Below are 26050 nucleotides of genomic sequence, written 5' to 3'. Positions count from 1 at the left end.
AAATTAACAAATAAAATAAATATATTAAAACCAAAATTCTTTCTTATTTTATTTTATGTAAATAAAATGCTTATTTATTGTATTTTATACGAAAATAAATATTTCTTGTATTTTTTCAGTTTCATGATAAAAATAGACAGAACCGGTTGACAGAAATGAGTATGTAACTGAAAAATAATATAAACAAATAGCATAAATAAATAAATAAATAGCCTACCAAAACACTTTCTTGTTGCATTTTGTCTGAAAAAAATATTACGGCTAGTTTATTTTTCAGTTTCACGATATAAAAGACAGAACTTAAAAGATAAACTTATTTTATGAAAATGCTTTCTTATGGTATTTTATAAGAAAAAAAATCTGGTAATTCATTTTTCACTGTAACAATAAAAGAGTCAGAACAGGAAAAAATGAAAAAAAAAAGAAAATATTAAATTGTTAATATCCACATTATTTCAGGTAATTTTCATCTCTAGCAGGGAATAAAAACCCTTTTTATTGTATGTTATATGGAAAGGTTTCTTCTGGTAATTTATTTTTCAATTTCACGACAAAAGAGTTATAACTGGTTGACAGAAATATGTATTAAGCTAAAAAATAAAAAAAATTAAAAATAAATATAAATCGTGAGGGGGCGTGGACTTGCAGGTGCTGAAAACTGCGGAAGCGGAAACCGCCGTCGTGTCGTCTCCTCGAAGATTCCTGAAGATCCACTCAGGGTTAGTCTTTTTATTTTTGCTTCTGATACGCACATTTAATACAGAAAATGACGTTTGGCCAGTTGTTGTAATTATAAACTAATATCAGCGGGTGTTTCTCGGCATTTAACCCTTAATTTGCTCGCTAAAGTCTCGTGTTGACGCTGATCTCAGCAGCTTGGCAGCAGCGTCCGGCCGTTAGCCATATTGACGGCTGCTGCTGGCCGTCTTCAGTCGCTCTCCGAGGTCCTGAAAACACGAACTGTGAATCCTCACAGACACTTCAGTGCGAAGCACGTTTCCTTACAGCTGATAGTGCTCACAGTGATCACCCAGCTGTGCTGTAAATGAGGATTTAGCTGCTGTTTGCTCACATCAGCCCCAGGATGCTGGCAGCTAACTAGCTTGTAGCTTAGCAGCAAAGCTAACCTAGCAGAGGATCTGTGTTTGTCGCAGTGGTGATGACAAACTGACACATGCAGCAGGTGCAGGCACACCTCTAGTCTGTGTTTGCGGTGCATATGTGTCTGCTTGCCATTGTCACCCAGTCTGAACCAATGCCTCAGCTCTTTTTAATGTTGACTGGTTCCTCCCTGCAGCTGCGGGATCTGGTTTCTGACATCCTGAGACAAGTCAATGCAGTCAGGAGGAGGAGAGAGCAGCAGGATGTACGCTCACTGAGCCAGAACTCAGACAGCATAAACAAAAATCTCTCACAGCACAGACTTTATAATAGGTATGTCAGATTTTTGTGATGTTTCATTATGTGTATGCATGCGTGTAAATAGATCATTTTTCTCTGTAAACATGCAGCCTTGTTCAAAAGTTTTCTTTTGAATCAGATCCCGGTGGTTTGATTCCCCACCTCCCTCCCAGACACCATGACGTCCTCTATGCTCCGACGACAGCTCAAAAACCTGGTCCAGAACTACTCTGAGGCCGAGGTCAAGGTGAGGATCAGAGGACTGCAGAATCAGTGACATCTTTTAAATCTTTTTAGTTTTAATTTCTGTGTCATGTCCTTTCTGGCCAGTCCCACATGGGACTACAAGACACCTTCGCAGTTCAAGGCATCTGTCATCTTCCAGTTTTACAGATATCAGAAAAAAAAAGAAAAAGTAGGTCCATAAAATAAGTTCAGTTACAAAATAATAAATGAATTGTACAGTGCAAAATACATTTTACAAATCTATACTTTAAATAAAGATAAAGAGTTTGTTTTGTCATCTCCCATTCGTTCTCCAGATAACAAACTAAATCAAATGTTTTTATATGTAAATAACCTTAATCTTTGTGAATCATCCATATGAACAAAACTTATATCTGATTTTATTTTGCTAAACAAAAATGGGGACAGTTCCAAATAAAAAGTGCAGTAGAAAACAAAACAAAACTTGTTTTCTGTGTCAGCCAAACAATACATGTAACAAATCTGCATTTCCTCTTCTAAATTCACATACCATCCAGTTTCTACTACTAAAAAAATGTTATTTTAATTATTTGAATACTGTCATTATTGTGATCTTAAATTGTCCTTTGTCTATTCTTTTATATGTATTACTCTAATTGGTTTAATTTGCCTCAGTGCAAACTTCAGGCTATACAGTTGCCAAAACTACTTTAATGTTAAATCTGTTGTATTGATCTTTATTGCAGGAGATCTTTTTTCTTTGTATGTCTTAACATTGCCTGATTTATTTGCATGAATTCTGCATTTTAAAAAAACAATATTGAGAATAATGTTGAGTAACATAACAATTAATGTATGGAGGTACATTATAAGTGTTTTATACAAAGAAAAAGGAGTTACAATGAAAAACATTTCAGCTGTACACATAGAGGAAATTAAAAAAAATAAGAATAAAACAAAATGGAACAAGTAGAGCAAAAATAAAAACCCCAAAAACAAACACATAAAACAAACGACCTGATGAAACATAATCAGTAAAAACCAGGCAGAACAGATTACTTAAAATTTTTGTTAACACAACAAAATGTAATGATGGAAAGATGACTTGCTACACCTAAATCGGTGCTAAGATTCATAACTGTGAGCCTGTTTGTCACAAGCTGGCATCTCTGATATTTGATCGTCAGAATTTTATTTCTACACACCGACAGTTCATGTTTTGCTGCTTTTGCAGGTGAGAGAGGCGACGTCTAATGATCCATGGGGCCCATCCAGCACTCAGATGGCTGACCTCTCTGATCTGACCTACAACGTTGTGGCCTGCAATGAGATCATGACGATGCTCTGGAAGCGGCTGAAAGACGACAAGAACTGGAGACACATCCACAAGGTATCGATAACAAGAGTGTATTATGTAACAAGACTGTGGTAAAATTACATTTCAAACAGTCATTATTGTTTTGCTGTTATGACAACCTTAAGAGTTCAGTATAGACACAGGACATTTTCAAATACACCTATTATTTGAACAGACTGATGGGGAGCTGTAGCACCAGAGTCCTCTGTGGTATCTCAGATAGGTGGCGTATAGATTGTGATTATTAAGGCTAATAAGGTCACCCAAAGATTCATCAGTAGCTTTCCTTTGTACGTAACATGTCATCAACATGATCTACATATTCCTGGTCTAAAACAATAAATAGATAGGACCCGAACACACCGAGATGCAGCTGCTTCAAAAATGCCTTGACAAAGCACATCGGGCACAACAGTGCAGTGTGCCTGTGGAGTGGGGAATCGTGCACAACTGGGCAGCTCAAATGTGATTAATGGAAAAACATAAACAAACTAATCTTACCCCTTACATTGGGTCTTACTCGCTCTCAGTAGTAAAGCCCTTCAATTTCTTTATTTTATTGGCTACCCTGACTAAGTAGGGTATTGACAAATTTCTTCTAAAAAATACTAAAAAAAAAAAAACACTCTGCCCGTTGCAAGAACAGAGCGCACGCTAGGTAAGCCGTACCATAGAAAAAAAAACTTTTTCTGGTGATGTTTCTAGAGAAGCGTCTGTTCCACCACAATATGATTTATTTATCTGGCCTTTAGTAAAGATGTAAACTGCACCACATATCTGCTATTAAGTTACTGGTATCACCAACAAGGTGACATAACAGACCATTGTGACTTTATATTGGCACATCAGTTACACTAGTGTCACTACAAGCCTTGCATGTTTTAAAGGTTTTGCATATTGTCGGTCCTTTCCTACCCAACCTTGGATTTTACACAAATTTTGTTTGTCTTTGTTGTCTTGTTCTGTGAATGCTGTAATTTTATGGAAAACAGACAAAAAAAATGCTGATTGAATTCTACGGATTGTCACTTCTCTTTTGTTTCATCCATGTACATCGTTGTATCACATAAATTTGTTAATTGTCATGCTTTTTTTTCATACCAGTCCCTGACACTGCTGGAGTACCTGTTAAAAACCGGTGACGATCGCGTGCTTCTGAAAATGAAAGACAACATCTACATTGTCAAAGCCCTCACAGAGTATCGCTTTGTTGAAAAGGATGGCAAAGATCAGGTGATACTTTTAGTATCCATTTAAAGGTTGTGTGCTGTGCATCAAGGTTATGTATTATTGACGCAACAATAGCCATATCATCATACTGGTTTTAACCTCCAGGCCAAGTTCACAATTAAAGAATGAAAACAGATTCAGACTTCAGTTTTGTGTCACAAAAAAATATAAGAGTTCTTTAATGTAAAAGCTTTGCAGGGCAACAATGCTGGACATTTTCAAACTGAACAGATTTGTAATATTTGGGGTTTGTCTCTAAGGCTTGGATGGATGGGATTTTTCTCTAATGGTCAGAGTCAAATCAAAGTCTAATATTTGTTGCAGGGTGTAAATGTAAGAGAGAAGGCCAAGGTTGTCCTTGTTCTTATGGAGGACGATGAAAAACTAAAGGAGGAGAGAGACTTTGCCTTTAAGACCAGAGAGAAGACGTCAAAAGGTTCTGCTGGTGAGCCCTTATGGCATATATTTGTATTCGTGCTAAATACCTATTGTTTTAACTGTATCATTTGTATATAATTCTCTAAAATTGTCTATGTCCCTTGTACAAATCTCATTCGATCTACTTTTTCCATCCCTTCTAACCAGCCTCATCCACAGACGCCATCAAGGATCCAAATTACAAGCCATGCTATGTTCCCGGGGCCTCTGGGCTTCCGTCCTTAGACAACATACCCTCAGTGGCCGACTTGACTGCTTCCTTCAATGCCCGCAAAGAAGAGCGTCTCAAACAGGAAGCAGAGAAGAAAGAAGTAGAGAGACGGGTAAGCGTAAACCAAGTACAGTGCTCAGTTACAGCAAGTGGACACAATAGCATGAAGACTACACCAATGTAATAACAATAAATGGTTAAATAAAAACATAAAAGTAATATGTTTAAAAACAACCATACAGTTATGTCAGCAACCCTTTGACAAAGTCTCAGCAACCTCTACATCGTTTTTCGATGCCAAAGTTTTAGTCAAATAATGGAGTTTGGAGTGCCTCAGGGATGACATTTTTCTTTAGGCCAACATGGAAGCTAATGTTGCCCTGGTTCCCTCATCAAGAAGGCTACGGGATTTTTCTATTGGATTTTGGATCATTGCAGAAAATAAGCTCTGTGGTAAATAAACATTAATGATACTTAGAAGTTTTGTTCAGCAAGATAATCTTAACAAACACAACTTTTAGGATTTTTTAAGCCTAAATGCAATCACCAGAAGTTGTCAAGCTGTCTTTGGAGCGGTTCGGGTTGATGGCAAGATGTAGTCTCACTTACCGACTTATTATCAACTGCCTTTTTTTAAGACACATAAAGGTCTCTGTAAGTTTTTAGTGCGCTCTCCCTTTGGGCCCCGTAATGCAGAAGATCCAGGTACTTTCATACTGTAAAAATACAGCAACTGAGCAGCTTTCATAGGAATGAACTGGGTTCCATGCTGTATCCAGGTTTTCTCACTACATTTATACTTTACGTGGACTTTTGCTTATTATACTACTTCCTTCTTAATTGTCATTAGTGCATTAGTCACCTGATATCAGCCCTTCCAATTATGACGGTTATAGAAATTCTGGTGCATTACATTTTGTAGGTATACGTAAGAACAGTGCATGAGAACAGCTTGGAGTTGTTCACAACCTAATTGCAGTCTATCACTAAGCTTAAAAAAATAGTTTGATTTGGTGTGTCAACAGGATAGGTTTAGTTGCACCACTAATGAAAACAGTAGTAAGTGTTTGTGTTTCCTGAAATAATTTCACAATTGCACTGTCCTAGGCCAAGATGAGTGAAGATGAGCTGAAATGGGAGGATGCTGGCAAAGGTGGTGAAGTTAAAGGTGCTTGGGGACAAGAGAAAGAGAAAGAGGAAGAGGAGGAGGCAAAACCAGACCCATGGGGAGCTCCCAAAGAACCCAAAGAAGCCACAGATCCATGGGGCACACCCGCAAAACCCGATACCACTGAAAAAGCAGCCAGCAGTGATCCTTGGGGGGCTCCAACTAAAACTGATGAAGATCCATTTTCAGCACCGAAAACAGATGAAGATGCATTTGCTGAGAATGGAGAAGATCCTTTTGCAGCACCAAAAGATGAATCCGATCCATTTAGTGCGAAAAAAGATGACCCGTTCAACACGCCAAAAGACACTTCAGACCCCTTCAATGCACCCAAAGACAAGGAAGATCCATTTGCCGCACCAAAAGATAAACCAGATCCCTTCAGTTCGTCTAACAATGATCCGTTCAATACTCCAAAAGATGATCCGTTCAGTGCACCAAAAGATGATCCCTTCAATGCTCCAAAAGATGATCCCTTCAATGCTCCAAAAGATGATCCCTTCAATGCTCCAAAAGATGATCCCTTCAATGCTCCAAAAGATGATCCCTTCAGTGCTCCAAAAGGTGACCCCTTCAGTGCTCCAAAAGATGATCCCTTCAATGCTCCAAAAGATGACCCTTTTAATGCCCCAAAAGATGACCCATTCAGTACCCCAAAAGATGATCCCTTCACTGCACCAGCATCAACACCACCTAAAGAAGATCCATTTGCAGCACCAGCATCCTCTAAAGACGACCCCTTCACGGCTACCACAACACCACCTAAAGAAGATCCTTTCTCTGCGCCAACTAAACCTACGCAAGACGACCCTTTTACTGCACCAACATCACCACCCAAAGATGACCCTTTCTCTGCACCATCCAAACCTTCAAAAGAGGACCCTTTTGCTGCGCCAACATCACCACCCAAAGACGATCCCTTCGCTGCACCATCCAAAACCACTAAAGATGACCCTTTTGCTGCACCAGCAGTGGCCCCAAAAGAGGACCCATTTGCTGCGCCATCCAGTCCTCCGAAAGATGATGCCTCGGATCCCTTCAATGCCCCTCCGGTGAGCTCACCTCAAGGCGGTGCAGATGCATGGGGAGCCCCTGCTAGTTCTCCACCTGCCACCGGGTCAGATCCCTGGGGGGCACCTTCAACTCCAAAGGAAACAACGAGCGGAGATCCCTGGGGTGACGGGACAAGTGCCACCTCACCCGTTGATCCTTCTGATGGGTTTGGGGATTCATCCAAACCAGACGATGACCCATGGGGAGCCCCAGGTATGAAACTAAAAAATAAATGTTTCTTAACTAAAGGTTCATGAAGTAGTTTATCCCAGGGCTTTCTTTAGCTAATGGAAGTTGCTCAGGTGTCATCAGAGCTTTGATTGTGATCATATATTGAAGGGAGGTAACCCTTGTCTCACCACGAATCATCCCAGTGGGACAGTATAGGGTAGTTGGGCTGTTGAAATATCTAGAGAGAGTATTGAAGGCACAAGTAGTTGACCTACTACAAACCGTCAAGCATCACTTACAACGACTGTGGTGATATTTCCTTGGTGACATGGCAAGGACTCTGAGTAAAGCCCCTTTCCCACTTGACAAAAAACACCAACATTTGGCTTTTGTACAAATAGGAAAGGTTACACTTGACATTCATGGGCTCAGATTGGCTCCAGTCAGCAGTAACGGAAACATAAGACCCTGACGGACATGCTAAAGTTAACCTCTTTTACTCCTTTCCAAAAAGTTGTTTGAAGAGACAGAATAAATAAGAAATATAAAAAGATGTAACCACCTTAGCATTTTCACTAGCTTTCATGGTGCTTTCTACTGTTCACTGCCCTGTTTTCTGTTTTATGTTTGTGACACTGAACGTGATAGAAAGGCATACTAATCTACTGTAGAGCCACGTTTGGCTCTGGTCTGCTGGAGTCTGTTGCCTGTTTTAAGTGTGTTCCCACGTTTAAAGTGGGACACACACAACCCCCTCCTGCACCTGGTTATGTTGAAAAAATAAAGTGATATGTATATATGTATGATTCCTGTCAAATCCCAACAAATAGAACAATATGCAAATATGTAGAGTTTGCAACAAAGCTGTTGCTTGGGGACGGTTCTAAAGGCTGTGGTGCTTCCTGACATCTTAGTTCAACTACACCTCATATAGAATATTATTTTCAGTTTTGTTGTTGTAAAATTCAAAATCAACAAAAAATGTCAACATGAAAATGACTTTGCTCTCAAAAATGACTTTCTTGACAAAAATGCAATCTTCTCTGCTTTTTGTCCAAAATGATTTGGGTTTTTTCAATTAAAATGTATAAATTCAGGTATTCATAAAAACTGAATGGAATGGATGTGTGTTTAAAGGCAGCACCCATATTTCATGCCACTCCTGCATAAGCTAGTGCCCCGCTTGGACCACCCTAAAAAAAGTGTGTGTGATGAAACCTCTTTAAAAAACTAATAAGCAAACCTCATTTTCAGAGTACTTCATCACATTTTTTGATTTTCATCCTGTCTGAGCCTTTCTGCTCTGTATCCCTGTTTAGCTGCAGCTCCGGTTAGCACAGATGATGCGTGGGGATCACCTGCGCCTCCCTCAGCCTCCTCCCCGTCTAGTGACCCCTTTGGAGATGGTGCATCTAAAAAAAGTGATCCTTGGGGTGCGCCGAGCAATGGGACAGGTAAATCACACTTCACACTCCTTCTGAATTGCATCCATTATTCATGGGAGTGAAAACCATATTGTCTGCTTTGTGCTCATAAATTAAAAAGGCCCCGCTCTGATTTAATCAACTAAATCTTTCCTCCGCTGCTAAAATGTATGCTTGTTTTTAATCAATAGAAGTCAATGCCAGCTGAGAAAAGCAACTCTAATAACTTGTTTGTGTTAATTTATTTGTGTCCATTTATGTTTCCGCATGTGTGACCGTTTTTTTCCATTTCGCCTCCATCCTCCCATCAGCCAGCAGCTAGCTAACAACCGTAACCAAACTAAACTTCTCTTCCGCTTTGCTCTCTCTTCCTCCCTTACCTGCCCCCTCAAAAGAAAACACCTTTTAGAGTAGATTTGGACCTTTATTGTATTGCAGGGAAGCGAGCGGCACAGGAAGAGAAGACTCGTTCATTTCTGGGCTCCGCGGGGGCGTCGCTCGTCGACTTGGACGATCTTTTTTCCTCTAACCCCAAACCCAAACAGCGCCCCCTCGTCAACGCGCTCGTCGCCCAGACACAAGCCATCGGTAAGGACAGAGAGAACGCCTCGCTCTGGGTGAAAAGCATCGTTTTTGACGACGTGTGGAAATATTTGTGGTGATTCGAAAGGCTGCATGATCAACCTCAAAGACTGGAAAATCACAAAGACATTAAAAAACCAGTAATTCCCTGTGATTACTCAAAGTATTCCACGACTATTCAGTCCAGAGAGAAAGGGGGGTGGTAACAGTGCGAGTGACAAATATTTATCAGTAGGTTTGTATGGAAAAGCTTCAATGTGTTTTACTCAAACCCCTCTCTCCTGTGGTCTCGCTGTACAGTGTGTAGATGTTGTGTGTGTGTGTGTGTGTGTGTGTGTGTGTGTGTCTGAGCATTAGTGATCTATTGAAGTTTTAGTATAGAGACTAGTGTATATTAACCAGCAGCTGTTTAACTCTTCTCACCCCTCTCTCTGCTTTGGTGCATTCTCTCTCTGCTGGAATACTTCAAACTTTACATCCCTCCCTCCTTACCCTCGTCCCTCCGTCCTCCTTGTTACTCCTCCTAATTTCCCAGGCACTTTCAGGGGCATGACATCTGGCCCAGGGGTCAGCTCAGGGGCTGTTGCAGGGGTGGCTCCTCCTGAAGCATCAACCCCTCACTATGGTCCTTTTGGCTCCACCTTCGCTCCCTCCTTTGGTGCACCCTCTCCCAATTTTGGAGCCATTGGAGCGTGTCATTCAGGCTTAAATATGCTTCAGGCAGCTCAGGTGGCTCCCCCGGGTTCAGGAAATGGAATGGTAGAATCCATCTCTGTGGGAAGGAGTCCACAAATTGGATTTAACCCCCCATGTGGAGGATTGGTGCAGTCTGGATCTCTGGTGGGGAATCCTTTGGCAGATCCTATCTTTTTGGGAGCAAGGGTGGCTCAGTCCAGTGTCTTTGGAGGGAGTCACCAAGCAGGAGCGGCTCATTTGGGAGGTTCCACTCCACAGGCCGGAGGGGGAGTCCCCGTCCAGCCACAGTTGCTCCCAGGCAGCGTTTTGGGTGAGACCATAAACAAAAACACCAATCCATTCCTGTTCTGATACCTTATTATGTAAACTTTCCTCTCAGATACATGTAGTATATTGAATGACCAAACTCGGTTAGTATTACATGTTTTAGCCGTTCGATTTAATGATCAACAATCCGGTATTACTGATGCAAAGTGAAAACATTCATGCATATCGTCATCACAAGATACAAAATTATTTAAATTCCAATCACAGATCCATATCACCACCGCATCCAAGCACGGCTTCTTCCTGAACCTTCAAATAATGCTCGCAGTCTGTCGTCAGGAAGATAATGGTAAACAACCGAGAAAATGTCAAAACGGTTATTTACTGATATCATCTGATATTGATCACAGGCCTCTGAAATAATCTTTTTATGGCAGACTTTGTGATATCTGCAAATACTGTATTATTATCCAAATATTCAGCTAACTCCCCAGCTAACATCGCAGCCTTTCACGATGTATTTATCACACAAGTTGACTATAACAACTGTATCCTTATTGCGCAGCCCTGAGAAATACACACAAAACATGAAACAGTGTACAATACTGTATCAATACTGACGCAGCCGGTCTTATTCTTCTTCATGCACAAGTGTGAGAAACCAGAGCACCTAAGTGTTGATGATGTGAGTGTTGTATGATTTCTGTGACTGGACCTGTAAAACATTGACAGAAGTGATCTGGGAACGACGTCACTGTAGATTTCCTTTAGGTGTGTATGTGTTTGTACAAGGCGGAGTGTGTATGTGTGTGTGTGACCTGCATGTGCGATGTGTGTGTGCAGTATATATTGTGCTAATGTAAATAGTGGAAGTAATCACAGATAAACCTTGAAATATACTGTATATTAGAGTGTTACAATCATGAGTAACTATTTATTGATCTATTTATTGATTGATTTATCGCTTGATTATTTAATGATGCAGCAATGGCCTCCAACAACGTTCAGGTTGACTTTTATTACAGCATGCAGTGATACTCAACTTACAGCTCACGGGCAAAGATCTGGTCCCTGATAGGCTGTCAGGTGGCCCCGCAACCTTTTTCTAATTCACAAAAAAAAATAAAAAATGAAGTGATTCCCACTGGTAACAGATTTAGCACTTTTTGTTTACATAAGGTGCCAGAGTGCATAAAACAGCATCACGATAGAGTTCGTTTATTAAAAATAGTGTCAGAGGTCTAAAATCCGAGAGACCTCCTAAAATCTTACAACTGCCCTAAAATCCTAGAAACATTTTAAACTCCAAGTAATATCCTAAAATCATAGAAACGTCCTTAAAGATGGAGATAAACAGATAAACATCCTAGTCCTGGAAATGTCCTAAAATCCTCGATGCATGCTAAATGTTTAGAAATGTCTTTAAATACTAGGAATGTCCTAAAATTCTAGTAATGTCCTAAATCTGAGAAATGTCAGGGAATCCTAGAAAGGACTAAAATCCAAGAAATTACATGAAATCCTAGAAATGTCCTAAAATCATAGATGTATCTTAAAATCCTAGATACATGATAACATTTTAGCAATGTCCTACAATCCTAGAAATGCCCTTAAATTCAAGAAATGTTCTAGAATCCTAGAAATGTCCTAAAATCTGAGAAAAGTCCTTAAACCAGAGAAATGTCTTCATATCCTAGAAATTTCCTTAAATCCTAGAAAATTGCATGGGGCTGCTGTGACTGGCCCCTGACCTCCTGTCTTTTTGCAAAAGTGGCCTCCAGGCAAAGCAAGTTGAGTATCTCGGCCTCATTATCAGACGGGTTGATCGGCTTCGGTCTGAATCGGCTGTTCGAACGCTGCAGTATCAATCGACTCAGTAACCAATGGTGGCTTTCTCTTCTCTGTTTGTTGTCGTTCTGGATTCATTGTGTAATCGAACGCGTCTCCCGGCATTAAAGAAGAAACAGAAATGTGTTGTTGTGCGACGTTTAGCCGCAGCGTCGGCTGAATAAAAACCGAATCATGAACATATCAACGTCTTTAATGTGTATGCGGTCTGAGCGGATCCTCCTCTGTAAGCGTGTGTGTATCTGCCCCTCGTCTTTTTGGTGTGTGAGTGGTTAAGGAAATATTTAACACACAGCTGCATCTCATTAAAAACATGACAGTCCAGTAAATCAAAGCCCCTGAGAGCAGACAGGACCAATGACTTTTGAATCGTTTGCGTTCTTTGTGTTTTGTGTGTTTATGACTTCTTTAAATGTGAACTTTGGTAAAAGACCTGACTGAGAGAGATTAGAGGAGCTGTTCTAGAGAAATGAGGATGAGAAACTAGTCCATGACACTGTATCGTTATTATTTCTCAAATTTAATTTTGTATGAAATGAATTTATTTTGCGGTGTATTTAAATTTAAAGCTGTGTTGTAAACTGTGACAGTATACAGTACATTTGAGAAATAAAATGATACAATAAGTTAGCCGCTCTTTGTTCCCACTTTTTCATTTTTTGTTGCAGACAAAAAAAAAAAAATTCAGAAATCTCTGAAAATTTGGTGGAGCTCAGTTTTGTCTTACAAACCATAAAAACTTGCTTACTGTCACCACAAGAGGGCCATGAATGCACAAATATTTAGACATATTACCCTGTATGAAATACTATACTGCAAGTTTCTGCCACTGTAATTTTACTAATTTATTAGTTAACATAAAAAAAATAAGGCCACAATTATAAAGTATATAGTGGAAGGCAAATAAATTTTGCTTTTCTGTTTTTAAAGAGATTTTAAACTGAAGTATGAAACATCTTTTGAAACTATAAAAATACTTGCATAATAGATTCAGTATTATTAAGGAAGGAAAAGGAGGAAATATGCTTTTATTATTATTATTATTGTTGTTGTTGTTGTTGTTGTTATTTAACAAGTTATTTAGCTTTTTAAGAAAAAAAAAATAATATTAGCCCTTTAATGTTCCCACTTAGACAAAAAGCAATGCAAACAGTTTCTCTCTGCATTTTTGATTTCCTTCAGGCTATAATAACACTAATCAATGCTTTCTTTTTTGTTTTGTTGTTTGTTTGTTGTGTTCTGTTTTGTTTCAAACAAGATCTGAAATTAATAATATCCTCCTGTACAGTTGTCATGAACAGGGAAATAAGCTTATTTCTGCTATAAAATTGGGCATTTTTTGAAGATTGTTGGGGATTGACTCACTTTTGGAGCCAGCCTCAAGTGGCCATTAGAGGAACTGCAGTTTTTGGCACTTTTGTACCTAATAATGGTTATATATACCCATTGTCGTTGTCACAGAACCGAAAACAACTTCCGCAGATGCAAGAAAACCTGCAAAGTTTGAACAAACTGTTCCAAACACGCTGTTCTCACGCTTCATTTGATTTCCAATCAGAGAATCAAACCAACGATTTGCTCGTCACGGGATGATTGCCTTAAAGCCAGCAGCTGTATTCACTGTTGAGCTTTACTGGTTTGTGTTAAGAAGGCTGGAGTTCAAACAAACCACAATACTGACACTCTTATCCCAGTCCAAGCTGTTCCATACCATACTGGCAGATTAATCACTATAGGAGCTGAGGTCAGGAGGGTTAGGAGCGAGAGAGGAGGAGTGATGAAGAAGATAAGAGAGGGAGGAAGAGCTGTGGATGAAGAGAGACACTATAGGGAGCGAAAGGGGAGGGAAAGTAACAGATGGACTTGTGAGGATTAGAGAAATCTGGGTGGGTTTCTGATGGAAACTCACCCAAGACGGAGGAGGGAGTGACGAGGGAGCGCAGAGGAAAAGGTGGAGGAAACAGAATCCACAAAGAGGAAACACGAAGAGTCTCTCAAACGAGGTGAGCCGAGATTTTTTTAAATTATTATTTTATTTCGTCGCAAGATAGTAAGCTGATCAAAAGTTGAGCATGAACAGCAGCTGGATTTTTCCGTTCACACGAGGGGAATATTTCAGTTTATCTCGATGAGATGATGCCGACCATACAAATAGAATTATTCTACTACACTTATTCTATTGATATATGATACAGACTCATAAAAACTCAATAAAAAAATGCTCTTATTAACTGTGAATCTACAGTTCTTTTGCAGATATTTTCATCGTTTTCATGTTTGTGTAGTGATGTTTATACCTGTCAGAACAGCATTTCCTCCTAAAATCTCTAAAAATGAATGCTCTGTCTCTGTGGGACAGTAGTTTGAGTTCATGTCTGGAAGCTTTTTGCCTGCATCGGTTAAACTATCAGCTATTGATAACATAAACAGGTGTGTGGAGACATCATGTCTACGCATGTACAGAGTACTGTATGGATTATAGTTTAACTCTTTGAAACCTGAGCAATTTTTTTTTATTTCTTTCGAAAAACATCGAGGCAAGGCAACAAGCTAGTTAACAAAATATGACCCAAAAACTAGTAAAAAAAATAGTAAAAAAAAAAAAAAAAGTTACAAGTAAATTACCAGAAAATGACTTTAAAAAAATTCAAAATATTTATGGATTTAATTAAATTATATATTTTATTTTAGTTTTCTGTAACATCATCTTGAATATAAAGTTCGTAAAAAAAAATTGACATTTTTCCCTATTTTGTTGGGATTATTTTTTAAATAACCCTCCCCTCTTTTTTAAAACAGATCTTTAGATTAAATTTCTTGGAATTGTTGGGACATTTCCGGCGTCTGAATGCAGCAGGTTTCAATGGTGCATTTCTTTGCACATTTCTTTGTAAAAATTTTGTTAACACAAGGTGTTTTAGACTTATTGTAGGAGCTGAGCTGGAAATTAAACAAAACTACACAATTTGGCAAAATGTTTGCCATATACATGAACACAGTAAAAACTGTCAAAAAATGAAGAATGAAAAGAACATAAAATGCACCGAACAGCATTAAGATGCTAAAGGCTGCTTTTGGTGTCTATCACTTGTGAGGGGCGTTAAAAGCATCAGTATTTAACAAGCTGTTTGCACATGTGCAGGATAAAGGACAGAAAAAGCACATAGATGAGATAACGCTGAGGCTTAGTGTTAAATTACTGGATCTAGTAATCTAGTAAGTACTTACATGCGCTAAAATACGCCCTATGCATTAACCAACTCACACTTAAGCTTAGATGCCATTCTCAGTTCAAAGATAAACTCACAATATGAAACAATAAATGAAATTAGCAAAGAACTTCCTCCAATATTCTGTGTCTCAAACCTAAAAAACAAACAGGAAGACTCTTTAGATTCAAGTTTTATTTACCTCCAGCCATGTTTTTTTTGAGTAACACACAAAAACTGACTACTCTACTCTCACATCTCGTAATCCAGATGTTTGCCTCTGTCTCCCTCCTTTGCTCTTAGGTGGTCCAGACAAAGACAGATGACGAGAGTCGGTCGGCATTAATCTCATCCACCTAACCCTGCCAGATTAACACAGATTACCAGGCCCAGAGGTAGGCCTGAGATACCGGACTAATCGCTCCTTCGCGAGCTCAATCCCTTCTGCAGAGGTGGAGGAACAGGTTGAAGAACAGGATGTGCCCTGAGAGCGCCGCTGATTAGTCGCAAAATCCGCAGGATAAGATTTATCTTCATCCGAGAAGTCATAAAAAGAGAAAAGGGTCTGAGACGTGATGGCAGAGGAAACAGGAGGCAGAGCGGCGGCTCGGTGAGAGAGAATGTGTGGAGTCAAACGTGTCGCCTGGCTCGTGCCGTGACAGAAAAAACGGAGAGATTTAAACTTCTTTTCTGAGGACGAGAAGCTGGAGTTCCTCCTGCAACCTCTGGCCCACACATCTGTCTCTTTCTCTTTCTCACTCTCTGGGGGTGATTAAATCCTCATCTTCGTCCACTCCACTGTCCTCTGACCTCCGCTAATCGACTGTCCTCCTTCCTCAAGCACCCACCCTCCCTCCACCTGACCTCTGACCTTTGTCCTGCTTCTCAAACATCCCTAATCCCCTCTCTCAACTTTCTCTCTCTTTCTACCATCCTCCATGAATCTACAACGCCTCATCTTTTCACGGAAACACCCTTGCTCCTTTCATCCTGATTGGTCGTCAGAGCCCGTCATGCTGCCGCAGCCACGTTTGAACCAGGATCGACCCTCACAGTGAAGCCGAACGACACTCTTTGGTCATTTCTCTCTGAGTTTCCTCAAACCGAGAAGCAACGATGTTGGAGAACATGTCCAGGCGCAACCGCTCCCTGCTGTCACTCTCCCTCACCTCACTGGCCCTCACCCTGTCCGTCTCGGCTTTCTGCACCTCCTACTGGTGCGAGGGGACGCACAAGGTGGTGAAGCCGCTCTGCCTCTCACCGGTCAAGCTGAAAAACTGCGGCCAGAACAACAGCCAGCCGTACACCACAGGTGAGGCTGGGAAAAAACGCACATTATGATGTCAGTGTCTCTTTGTCCAAACACATGAAATAATGAACCAGAAATTGAGAAAACACAACCATTTATTTGTTGATTTGGCCCCTGAATTTTATCATTTGATTGAATGGGTGTTGTCAGTGTATGCGGTTTAGGTTAAGGCTGATTTATAGTTGCACACAGGGTCGACACACTGGTGCTGCTCTGTCAGCAGCTGGACGTCCATACAGATTTGTGCAAAACTTAAGCAATATTTTTGAAATTTCGATAAAACATTGCGAGATGACTGTGTTTTGACTGAGTGATCTTACACGACTTTCCTATTCCAATAACCATAGCAATGGATGCCACTCAATAAAGTCAACTGAATACCAGCAGAATTTATTTTTCTCGTATAAGAGTTGAGAAGATCTCGGTCTCTTCCTCCGTCCACACATACAGAGTCATGTGTTGTAGAATGTCATGTGACTTTGTTTTACTTTTTCTTCTTCTTTGGGTTTAGTCGCGATTGGCATCCAAAAAGTCGCATTACCGCCACTCGGTGTTACACGTCGTATGAGTTATAAAAGCAAAAAAAGTGTTTCCATTGCAAATATGGCACTTTTGTATCGCCTGAAATACCACCTCATGCAAGCGTAAAAACTTTGTTACGATAAACACGAGTTGACGAAAAAAACTGAGGTGTTTCCATGAGGTGTATTTTGTATTTGCAATTTCAATTTGTGCATTTTGAGGGTTAATGAAAGCCCGCCTGGTGACCTTCTGCATCTACGTATGACGTTTTAGGTATCCTACTGCGTCAGCTGTTTATGCTCCGGGATGACGTTACCGTGATGTCAACAAATGCACATGGTGGGATGACACAGGATGTCATTATGTTTGCACAGCAGCACATGGCAACCAGCACGACCGTCACAATGGTTATGATCGGGCAAAAAGTCACAGATGGTTAGATTTAGGCAAAAGAGGCACATCATAAGGTGTAGAAAAAAAAACACACACATGCAGGAAGCGAACTCTGCACCCCCACATGATAGTAAGTTGTTTGTGGGACTTGTCCAAACTCGCCCGCTCACCTGTCCTCCCGTTTCTTATTTAGGTTGTTAGCAGCAGCATTATTACCTGACGCTCTCCTTAAGTGTTTCATATGCATCTGAACTCCCTCCAGAAAAAAATTGCTTACGTCGGTAGCTGGTTTTGGTTGGTTTCAGCTGGTTGAAGATGGTCTTACATGGTCCTGACCCAGGTCTTGCTAGTTTTTTTTTGTTTCCAAAGATATCTGGGGGGGGGGCTTTGACCCAGCCTTTGTACATGGGGCGCCCGCTCTACCAGGTGAGCTGCTGGGCACCACAGTTCTAACTGGTCTTTGATGGTTTAGCTGGGTGGGCCAGTAGCCAGACATGCTGGTTTGACCAGCCTTTCAAGCTGCGCACTTTTATCTTTATGCATATCCCAGGACAGAAGAAATAACTGATTTATGCCCTTTGCTTTCTCATGACACTGTCGCCTGTCCACACTCAAGGACATTATTCAGGTTTCAGTTTTACAGAAACTTTAATGGGTAATAATGGATAACTCCAGCCATCACAAACTGGTATGGTACTTTTAAAAATTATGCAAAAAACACACCTCAAACAATCTGCTGAACCAGCTTAACCATCTTAAGGTGGTCAAGCTTTTTTTGGGTGGTTCGGTCCAGCCACATTTTCAAATGATACCACCTGTGTTGCATGTGCATTGCATATGTCCTCATCTCCTCCCAGTATGTGACACTTTTCTGTCACATGCACGTCAAAAGTGTTGAGATTCCACTCCTAAGCGCATCAGCATGTTTACAATGTAACTATCGATGTTTCCAGAAATAGTAAACACTAATCTACAGTGGGATTTTATGGAAATATTTTTTCCTTGCACCTCATAATCAAGTATTTTACACTCGACTTTAGCGTCAGAGATTCACATAATCCCGGCTTTGTTGCTAATCTCAGAACTTTGTATCTGCAACTGCATGTTATCTGGATTCGCTGACCCTCTGTCCTCTCCCGCCTCTAAGCCTATTTGTTTCCATGTAGAATTCAATTTTCACTGTCACAGAAAATGACAGATTACCTAAAGAACAGTGTTTCAGGGCTGGATTGAGTTACACGCTGTGACCCTTTGTAGGATTTATGTCACAGTTTCTTGGATCTTTGATGTTTCCACCTCGTGCACGTCTGGATACATTTGACCCCCATTTCTTTTCTCCATCCAGAGGCCCCAACCCCGGACCCGAGGAACCCGCCCTCCAATGTGACGCTCTCGCCGCTGCAGAGGGAGGAGCTGGCCAGGATCAAGAGGAAGCAGCTGGCCAACGCCGTCCACTACATCTGGGAGACGGGCGAGGACAAGTACATGCTGCGTTACTTCCACACAGGCTTCTGGCTCTCCTGTGAGAAGCACAATGAAGGTCAGTGACGGGAGCAGAAAACAGTTAAAAAGGAGCCCAGCAGGGTCAAACAACAAATGTTCACTGTTGGAAGCACCTGCATGGTACCAGTCCAGTTCGGTACTTGATGTATTTTTATTCATTTTGAGGTTTTTAGCAATAAAAGTTATGGGATTAGAGGAATAAATTCTTTAACCCTTTGAGATTACGCAATTTAACTTGTTTTCTTTCAAACACTTGGGAAGCAGGCGATAGCAGCTACAAAAGAAATTATTCAAAAAATTAATAAAATATTAAAATTGAATTAAAAATTGAAAAAGAAAAAAGGCAGTTTTTTAAAAATAAATTTTAGCCCTTTTTTAGGTCATTTGGGTTGGGGGGGGTTCTGTTTACTTTTCTTTTTTGCTTATTTTCAAAAATTTTCTTGTAACTTTTTTACCAATTACAAATTTTTGACCATATCTTGTTATGTTGCTTATCGCCTTTTCCCCGTGTTTTTGAAAGAAGTCAAAACAGCTGCCCAGGTTTCAAAGGGTTAATGGCCTGATCACATCTCATGATGTTGACATATGAGCTCTGTTGTGTTTGCTCTTTCAGGTGATGATCAGGAGGAAAAGTGCCGCAGCTTCATTGAGCTGACGCCAGGAGAGACACAAGGTCGGACACAAAAAACACAGAAAATATAACCTGTAATACATTTAAAATTTCCATCTTCACCACTGACATCTGATCAACAACACATATTTATTATGTGATTAAATTACTGAGCGGTAAATCTTCGCTCTTGTTGGTTTGTCACACAAACTCTGTTCTTCTCCTCGTGTTTGCCTCCAGGCGTCCTCTGGCTGTCGGTCATCAGTGAGTTCACGTACATCGGCCTCCTGGCCATGGGTTTCCTGCTGATGTGTGTTGAAGTGATTTGCCTCTGTGCCAAGAGGGAGATGAACGCCCTCAAAATCAACGCCTTCGCCGCTATGTGCACTGTCCTCTCAGGTGAATGGGAAGAGGGGGAGGGCACTCTCTGCGAAGGTGTTAAGGCCCAGACACAAAAATAACATCTGAGAAAAGGCAGCGACTAGAGCCACCTGCTGTGTCGCCGTACGTCATTGTGTCTCAGCCAAAAAGTTGCATATAAACAAACCGACAGCCAACCAACACGTAAGTTCTGCACCTGCATGAGAGGAAATAAGTCTCTGTACCAGCAGACGGCAGCCGTCTGTAATCGTCATTCAAAACAAACTGGAAGACTGTCTTGATATTAGTTAACCAGTTAGCACATAAATAACAAAATGAAATGTTGAAAGAACATATCTACCGTGCACCAGACAACAACATAAACTATCAGGAAACGTTTCTGCTAAAGAACTCAATAGATAAAGAAAAAAAATCTCATTTTACTTAACAGGTTTGTTTCAATCTCACTCCCTCTTGACTTTAGTTGTTTACTTTCCTCACTTATGTTTTTCTTCTTGCGCGCTGAGCTGAAATGCCAATCAGTGATTCAAATCACCTAGCGCCGACGAGAGCCAATGATGCGGGAAAAATCACAGCGACTAGGGCAGACGTTCTCCACGGCCTGACACTGACTAACGTCCATCCGTCGGCTTGGCGCGTCAGGACCTTTCAGCTGCAGGAACCCTGCTGTCACAGATGGTTCTAAATATAAGCCTTTATGTTTCCTTAATGTTCTTTTCTGTAGGTAGGACTCTTTGAAAGGGTTCCAGTGGGAACCTTTACAAAAGTTTCTACCAGGAAACAAACAGGGTTTTTCTGTCACAGAGTCCAAACTTTTTTGAATTGGGGACAGATTAGACAACGCAACACATTCTCATCCCAACTCGTCACATGGTGTCGCTCCATCAGTGACCTTCTGCGTCTGCTTATGACGTTTTAGGTATGCTTCTGCGTCAGCTGTTTTCACTACGGGACACCGTTACCGTGATGCCAACAAATGCACATGGTGGGATGACACAGCACAGTCCTCATTTTTACACAAAAAGACAAAAATATATTCTTTCCACTGCTCCTGAAAGCCGTGGCACTCGCTTTAGATGCTTCTTTTCTCGTTTCTTTGCTTGTTTATCTTCTCCTCATCATCTTATCGCCTGTATAGTTCCTGCTTAATGTATGTCTGCGAACTGTATGATAGTCCTGTCACGAGCAGAAAAAAAACACAGCAAATACAAAGTCTTGCCTAATTAACCAATATTGTGCGGTAGGTCACATGGAGTATATTTTTAAAGACAAACTGTGGGCTGTTTACAGTGTTTGGACATGCTTGTCCTATTAGGACAAGTCTAAGAATCCTACATGGTTCCAGTTAGCACCTTTATTTCTTAGAGTGTACCTGTGTTATTTTCTCTTTTTAACTCTGTATCTGTCTCTTCGTCCCCTGCAGGTATGATGGGGATGGTGGCACACATGATGTACACCACAGTGTTTCAGATGACCGTGAGCATCGGGCCCAAAGACTGGCGGCCACAGACCTGGGACTACGGGTGGTCTTTTGCGTAAGTAACACTTTTGACAACCAACGTTTAGAAGATTTCATAGTAAGAGCGACTTATTTTAAAGCTTTAGCTGCAAGTAGTGGATTTACGGGCCGTCTACTGACTAATTGTTTCAGCTTCTTGTTTATTTTCATATTTTTGGTTTGTGCACAAAAATCTTAATTTGTCATTAACTAATAAAAGTAGTGAAGTAAAAAGTATAGTATTTACCTCTGAAGTATAGTGGAATAGAAGTATAAAGTGACATGAGAGTAAATACAATAGTAATGCAAAAGTTACCACAGATATGTACTTAAGTACAGTGCTTGAGTAAAAGTACTTAGTTACATTCCAGCTCTGGTCAGCAGAGAGACACACAGTAACTGGAGTTACAGTAACTGGGATCTGTGCACCGATCTAGTTATTATAATATACTCTAAAACATAATCGAAATTAAATGATATTCATGCATTTTTTAAATGTTCCTCAAATGTAAGCCTTTTTTTTCCTCGTGCTGTGCGACAACTTGTTGCCTGTGAAAATCTGTTTTTCACTTATCTTGGTAAGAGTGTTCTTGACCACTCATAAAAATAATAATCATTTTTTAAAAAAACATTGGTGAATCCCAAAAATCAGTGGGTATTAACAAACTGAGAAGAAATTGTGGATATGTACAAAAATAAAAGAAAATTTGTTTGTGTATTGTTTCTTTCATGAGCGCCATTGTTTTGTTCATCAGGACATTTACATGATTTTCTCTGCTAGCAGAAATTATGTTTGAACAGAGTTTGAATCTGATGTGCTTGAAAGTGGGAAAAAAACAAAAAACATAATCATGATTCCTTGAAAAGTAATATGAAAGTTTTAAAATGTTGTCAATTAAAATGTGCTGGCACACTGGATGATACAGCCACCAGCCCTCAGAGTAGTGACCAAACTTCTTGCACCAAAAGTTTTGCAGTGAAACGTGGATGAAATTTGCTGTGCCGCTCGTGGTGTGACGTGTCTTCAAACAGAAAGTGCATCACCCTTTGGTCTGACGAAAGAGCTCAATATATGTGTCCAAACTCTGTCCTCTCTCTCTCACCAGCATGGCGTGGCTGTCGTTCAGCTGCTGCATGGCGGCCGCCGTAGCCACGCTCAACTCCTACACCAAGACCATCATCGAGATGAAGCACCGTGCCCGGGTGAGGCTGGAGGAGGCTCGCGCTGCCGCCCGCGCCCCCTCCTATGAGGAGGTTGTTCGAGCCGGCGGCGGAGGGGTTTACTCCGTCAGTCAGCTGATTCAGATCGGCCAGCAGGGGGCGCTCATGGACCCTCTGTGGCCCAGAGGAGTGGGACCAGCTGTGGGTCCTCTGGCGTGTGGCGCCGGGGGAGCGCTGCTTGTTGGTGGAGGAGGAATCGGAGTTGGAGGGATGGGAATGGGAGCAGTGGGAGGAGTTGGGGGAATGGGCATGGTTGGAGGGAATGGGGTTGGAATGGGAGCCGCAGGAGGAGTTGGGGGAATGGGTTTGGGAACAATGGGAGCGCTGGGCGGAGTGGGAGGATGTGGGGTGGACCCTCATGGTATGGTGGTGGTGGAGGGCTGCGGTGCTGAAGGATGTGAAGACTGTGAGCGGGAGATGGATGAGATAGATTACGCTCTGCAGGACGACAGAGAGGACTCACTCTGCTGAGACTTTTTTTGGGGGACGGAGTATTTTTACAAACATCATGTACACTTGAACTCGCTGTTTTTTTTTGTATATATGCAGTTTCAAATGATACTTGTAGAACTTCTACACTTTTCTGAACTTACACAAAGATCATTTCAAGCTGTGTCTTTTGATTTCTGGATCACAATGGGGCAAAAAGACTTCAAAACAAACGCACAGCTCCAGTGTTGGTTTATCATGTTGTCACAGCTAATGAGGAAGCAGAAAATCGCCAACATGCACATCCACAAGACAGAGCAACATTACCATCCCACTGCAGTCAGCTCGGCAAGACGCCTGCCAAACTGCAGACCACTGTTAGAGACCAACAAATAATAAAACTGGTTGGGATTTAGTGAGTCTTGGCAATTTCTTTAGCAACTGTTTCGGCAGTAAACAGAAGTGTTTTGTAGTGACACATTGCTGTTTTGTTTTACTTTCTACGAAACGCAGTTGGGTTTTTTTTTTGTATTTTTTTTACCAAGAGGTGCTGGGATTGTGCCCCACAAAGCAGGTATTTTAAACACCATAAAGTGTCCAAAAAGTATATAAAATGTTAAAATTATTGTTCCCATTTTTAAAAACAGTACATTGTAAACTATATTCAAATATATTAGACCAGATGGCAATAAAGCAGTAATGTGTGGCCATGCAAATAGAGGGCTATAAGTGTCTGCTATAATTTCATATTCTGTTGAAATCCTCTGAATACTTGTACATTTTGAGGTATATTTTTTATTGCGTCTTTGACTGGCTATTCTATGTTTCGTAAGAAATTTGCAAAGAACATCAAAAAAATAGAACAGAATTCGGTCTTGTGACCGCACATGCACCAACAATTAGCCTCCAGGGTTGTTGTACAATATCAATTTTTGCTACACACCAATCAGTATTACCCAGAACAGAAAAACAAACCTCAGTCTTCTTTGCTCGTGTAAATGCAGCCTTACAGTGATTTCTTCAGGGATTGCATTTCATGAGACGTGTGAGAGGATGTGAGACTGATGTTATTTATATGTTGTTGTTGTTTGTTTGTCATAATTTATGTCTGCACAAATGGCTGAAAATCCCTTCCACTAAAAGATGAGCAATAAAAACAACCCACATTAACTAATTTACGGGACATTTCTTGCCAGGTTGCTTATTATGTCATTATTTTTTCCAATGTTTTTGAAAGAAATCAAGTTTCAGAGGCTTAAATGCTCATTAATGGCGTCTAAATGCACAACAAGGCAACTGATATCGATTCCAGTGTTAAAGGGTTAAATATCTGTTCCTAACCATTTTAAGACTCTTTATGATGATCAATACAAAAAAATCAAACATGATTTGTTTAATCTGAATCCTAAATACCTGGTTTGCATAGGACCTGTGTTTTTTATGTTTCCTGATGTTTAAAGAAGAAAAGCGAGAATAAACGATTACAGCAACAGAGAGGTTTGGACATTAAGACAGATGCTTTCAAATGCTGGACAGAAGATTATGTCAATAATCTCCCCAGTCAGGGGAATAAGACTGAGAGAGAGAGAGATTGACATAATGAAGGCAGTGAGTCAGAGATGAACTGGTGCGTCAGGTCACTGAGCAGTGTGTTGAAAGTAATTAAACATGTAAATTAAGTGTGAATTATACAACAGTTTATGTAAGATGAGCTTCTCACAATACTCATCACTGAGTTTATTCATTACAAACAACACAACCCATGGAACAAGAAGGGGTTTCATTTATTTATGTAGTGTGTAACTGTGTTTGAATTTGCAAATAACACATCTATTCCCTCACTTTATTTTACAAAATTCTGAAGATGTTGCAGGCTCCATGTGCAAGAAAAATAAGCGTTATCTAATTTGTATAATTTTAAGTTATACATTTAAGTGGTTGGAGGATCTATTTGCTCAAAGCAAATCAAGAAATATGTATTTGTATCCTTGAAATGGGACTTATTATGCTTTTCTTTATTGTCTATATATAGGCTAATTCTACATTGTCCAATGTTCATATTAAATGTTCCAAATAATGACGTTAAAGTAAAGTTGACTTTGACTTTTGACTAAACGGATGTAAAAGCAATCCCTGTTGGTAAAAACCTAAGGCTTCAGATAGTTTTGAATATTATGTTTTGAACAATTTTTGCTACTCTTTCGACAAACTGATATCAGCTTGTGACAGATTTCTATGGTCATCTGCTTCATGCACGCTATCTCAAATATTTACATTACATAGCTTACACTGCTACATGATGCTACACACAAACATCAGGGGAACATGTTGCTGATTATGTTCATTCATCTTCAAATTTTAGATCAGATTCCTCATGTCCATTTAGCTTTTATTGGTGATTTTTAACAAGCGAAAGTGCCGGCATAGACAGTCATTCTTCGGCACCAAGCACATTGCTACATGCTAACGTGCTGGAAATGTGACCTTGGTTGCCAATGTTTTACAATTCTCAACGATTTTGAGTTGATATTCCTGTTGGAGCATGTCCAGTCATGTGAAGAAGCTTTTGTTAGTGATTTTTCACTTAAGAAAGGGCTCTTACGCAATCATTTCCTGGCTGCAAGCACACTGCTACATGTAGCTACATGCTAACATTAGGGAAAGATGTTGGTAGTGGATGTCATTAAGTTCCTGATTTCTAATTATATTCCTAGTAGAACATGTCTGGTTGTGCCGGTTCATTCAGTATTTATCATACAGTATGAAAAGAAAAACATATCCAATAACTTAACTGATTCATGCCCTTTGCTTCCCGTGCTTTAATACTACTTGATCATTCAGTACAGTGGATAAACCAGCTACAGTGACCATCACAAGCCGGTCAAACAAGTTGGTCAACCAGTTAAACCATCTTAAAATGAT

The 26050-nt window shown here is 40.4% G+C and overlaps 2 protein-coding genes across 2 annotated transcripts; both read left to right on the top strand.

Annotated features, from left to right (window-relative positions):
• The first annotated feature begins 653 nt into the window (after positions 1-653).
• LOC121958276 (uncharacterized) lies at positions 654-12683 on the top strand. The gene is made up of 11 exons (XM_042507164.2): positions 654-719; positions 1298-1434; positions 1541-1648; positions 2843-2998; positions 4070-4198; positions 4520-4640; positions 4781-4956; positions 5952-7278; positions 8556-8690; positions 9099-9248; positions 9778-12683. The coding sequence occupies exons 3-11, from the start codon at positions 1580-1582 to the stop codon at positions 10287-10289; spliced, it is 2775 nt and encodes a 924-aa protein (XP_042363098.2). The 5' UTR covers positions 654-719; positions 1298-1434; positions 1541-1579; the 3' UTR covers positions 10290-12683.
• Positions 12684-12970: 287 nt separating this feature from the next.
• Positions 12971-25464, top strand: LOC121958245 (germ cell-specific gene 1-like protein). The gene is made up of 7 exons (XM_088090226.1): positions 12971-14056; positions 15566-16574; positions 18832-19026; positions 19603-19662; positions 19840-19998; positions 21404-21515; positions 22585-25464. Exons 2-7 carry the CDS (start codon positions 16379-16381, stop codon positions 23168-23170), a joined length of 1308 nt encoding a protein of 435 aa, XP_087946352.1. The 5' UTR covers positions 12971-14056; positions 15566-16378; the 3' UTR covers positions 23171-25464.
• The last annotated feature ends 586 nt before the right edge of the window (positions 25465-26050 follow it).

This window comes from Plectropomus leopardus, chromosome 17 (genome assembly GCF_026936395.1).
Source record: "Plectropomus leopardus strain MGB_pleo_1.0 chromosome 17, ASM2693639v1, whole genome shotgun sequence".
In the NCBI taxonomy this organism is placed as follows: Eukaryota; Metazoa; Chordata; class Actinopteri; order Perciformes; family Serranidae; genus Plectropomus; species Plectropomus leopardus.
The sequence above is the reverse complement of the archived record's forward strand: the minus strand, read 5'-3'. Positions and strand labels throughout refer to the sequence as shown.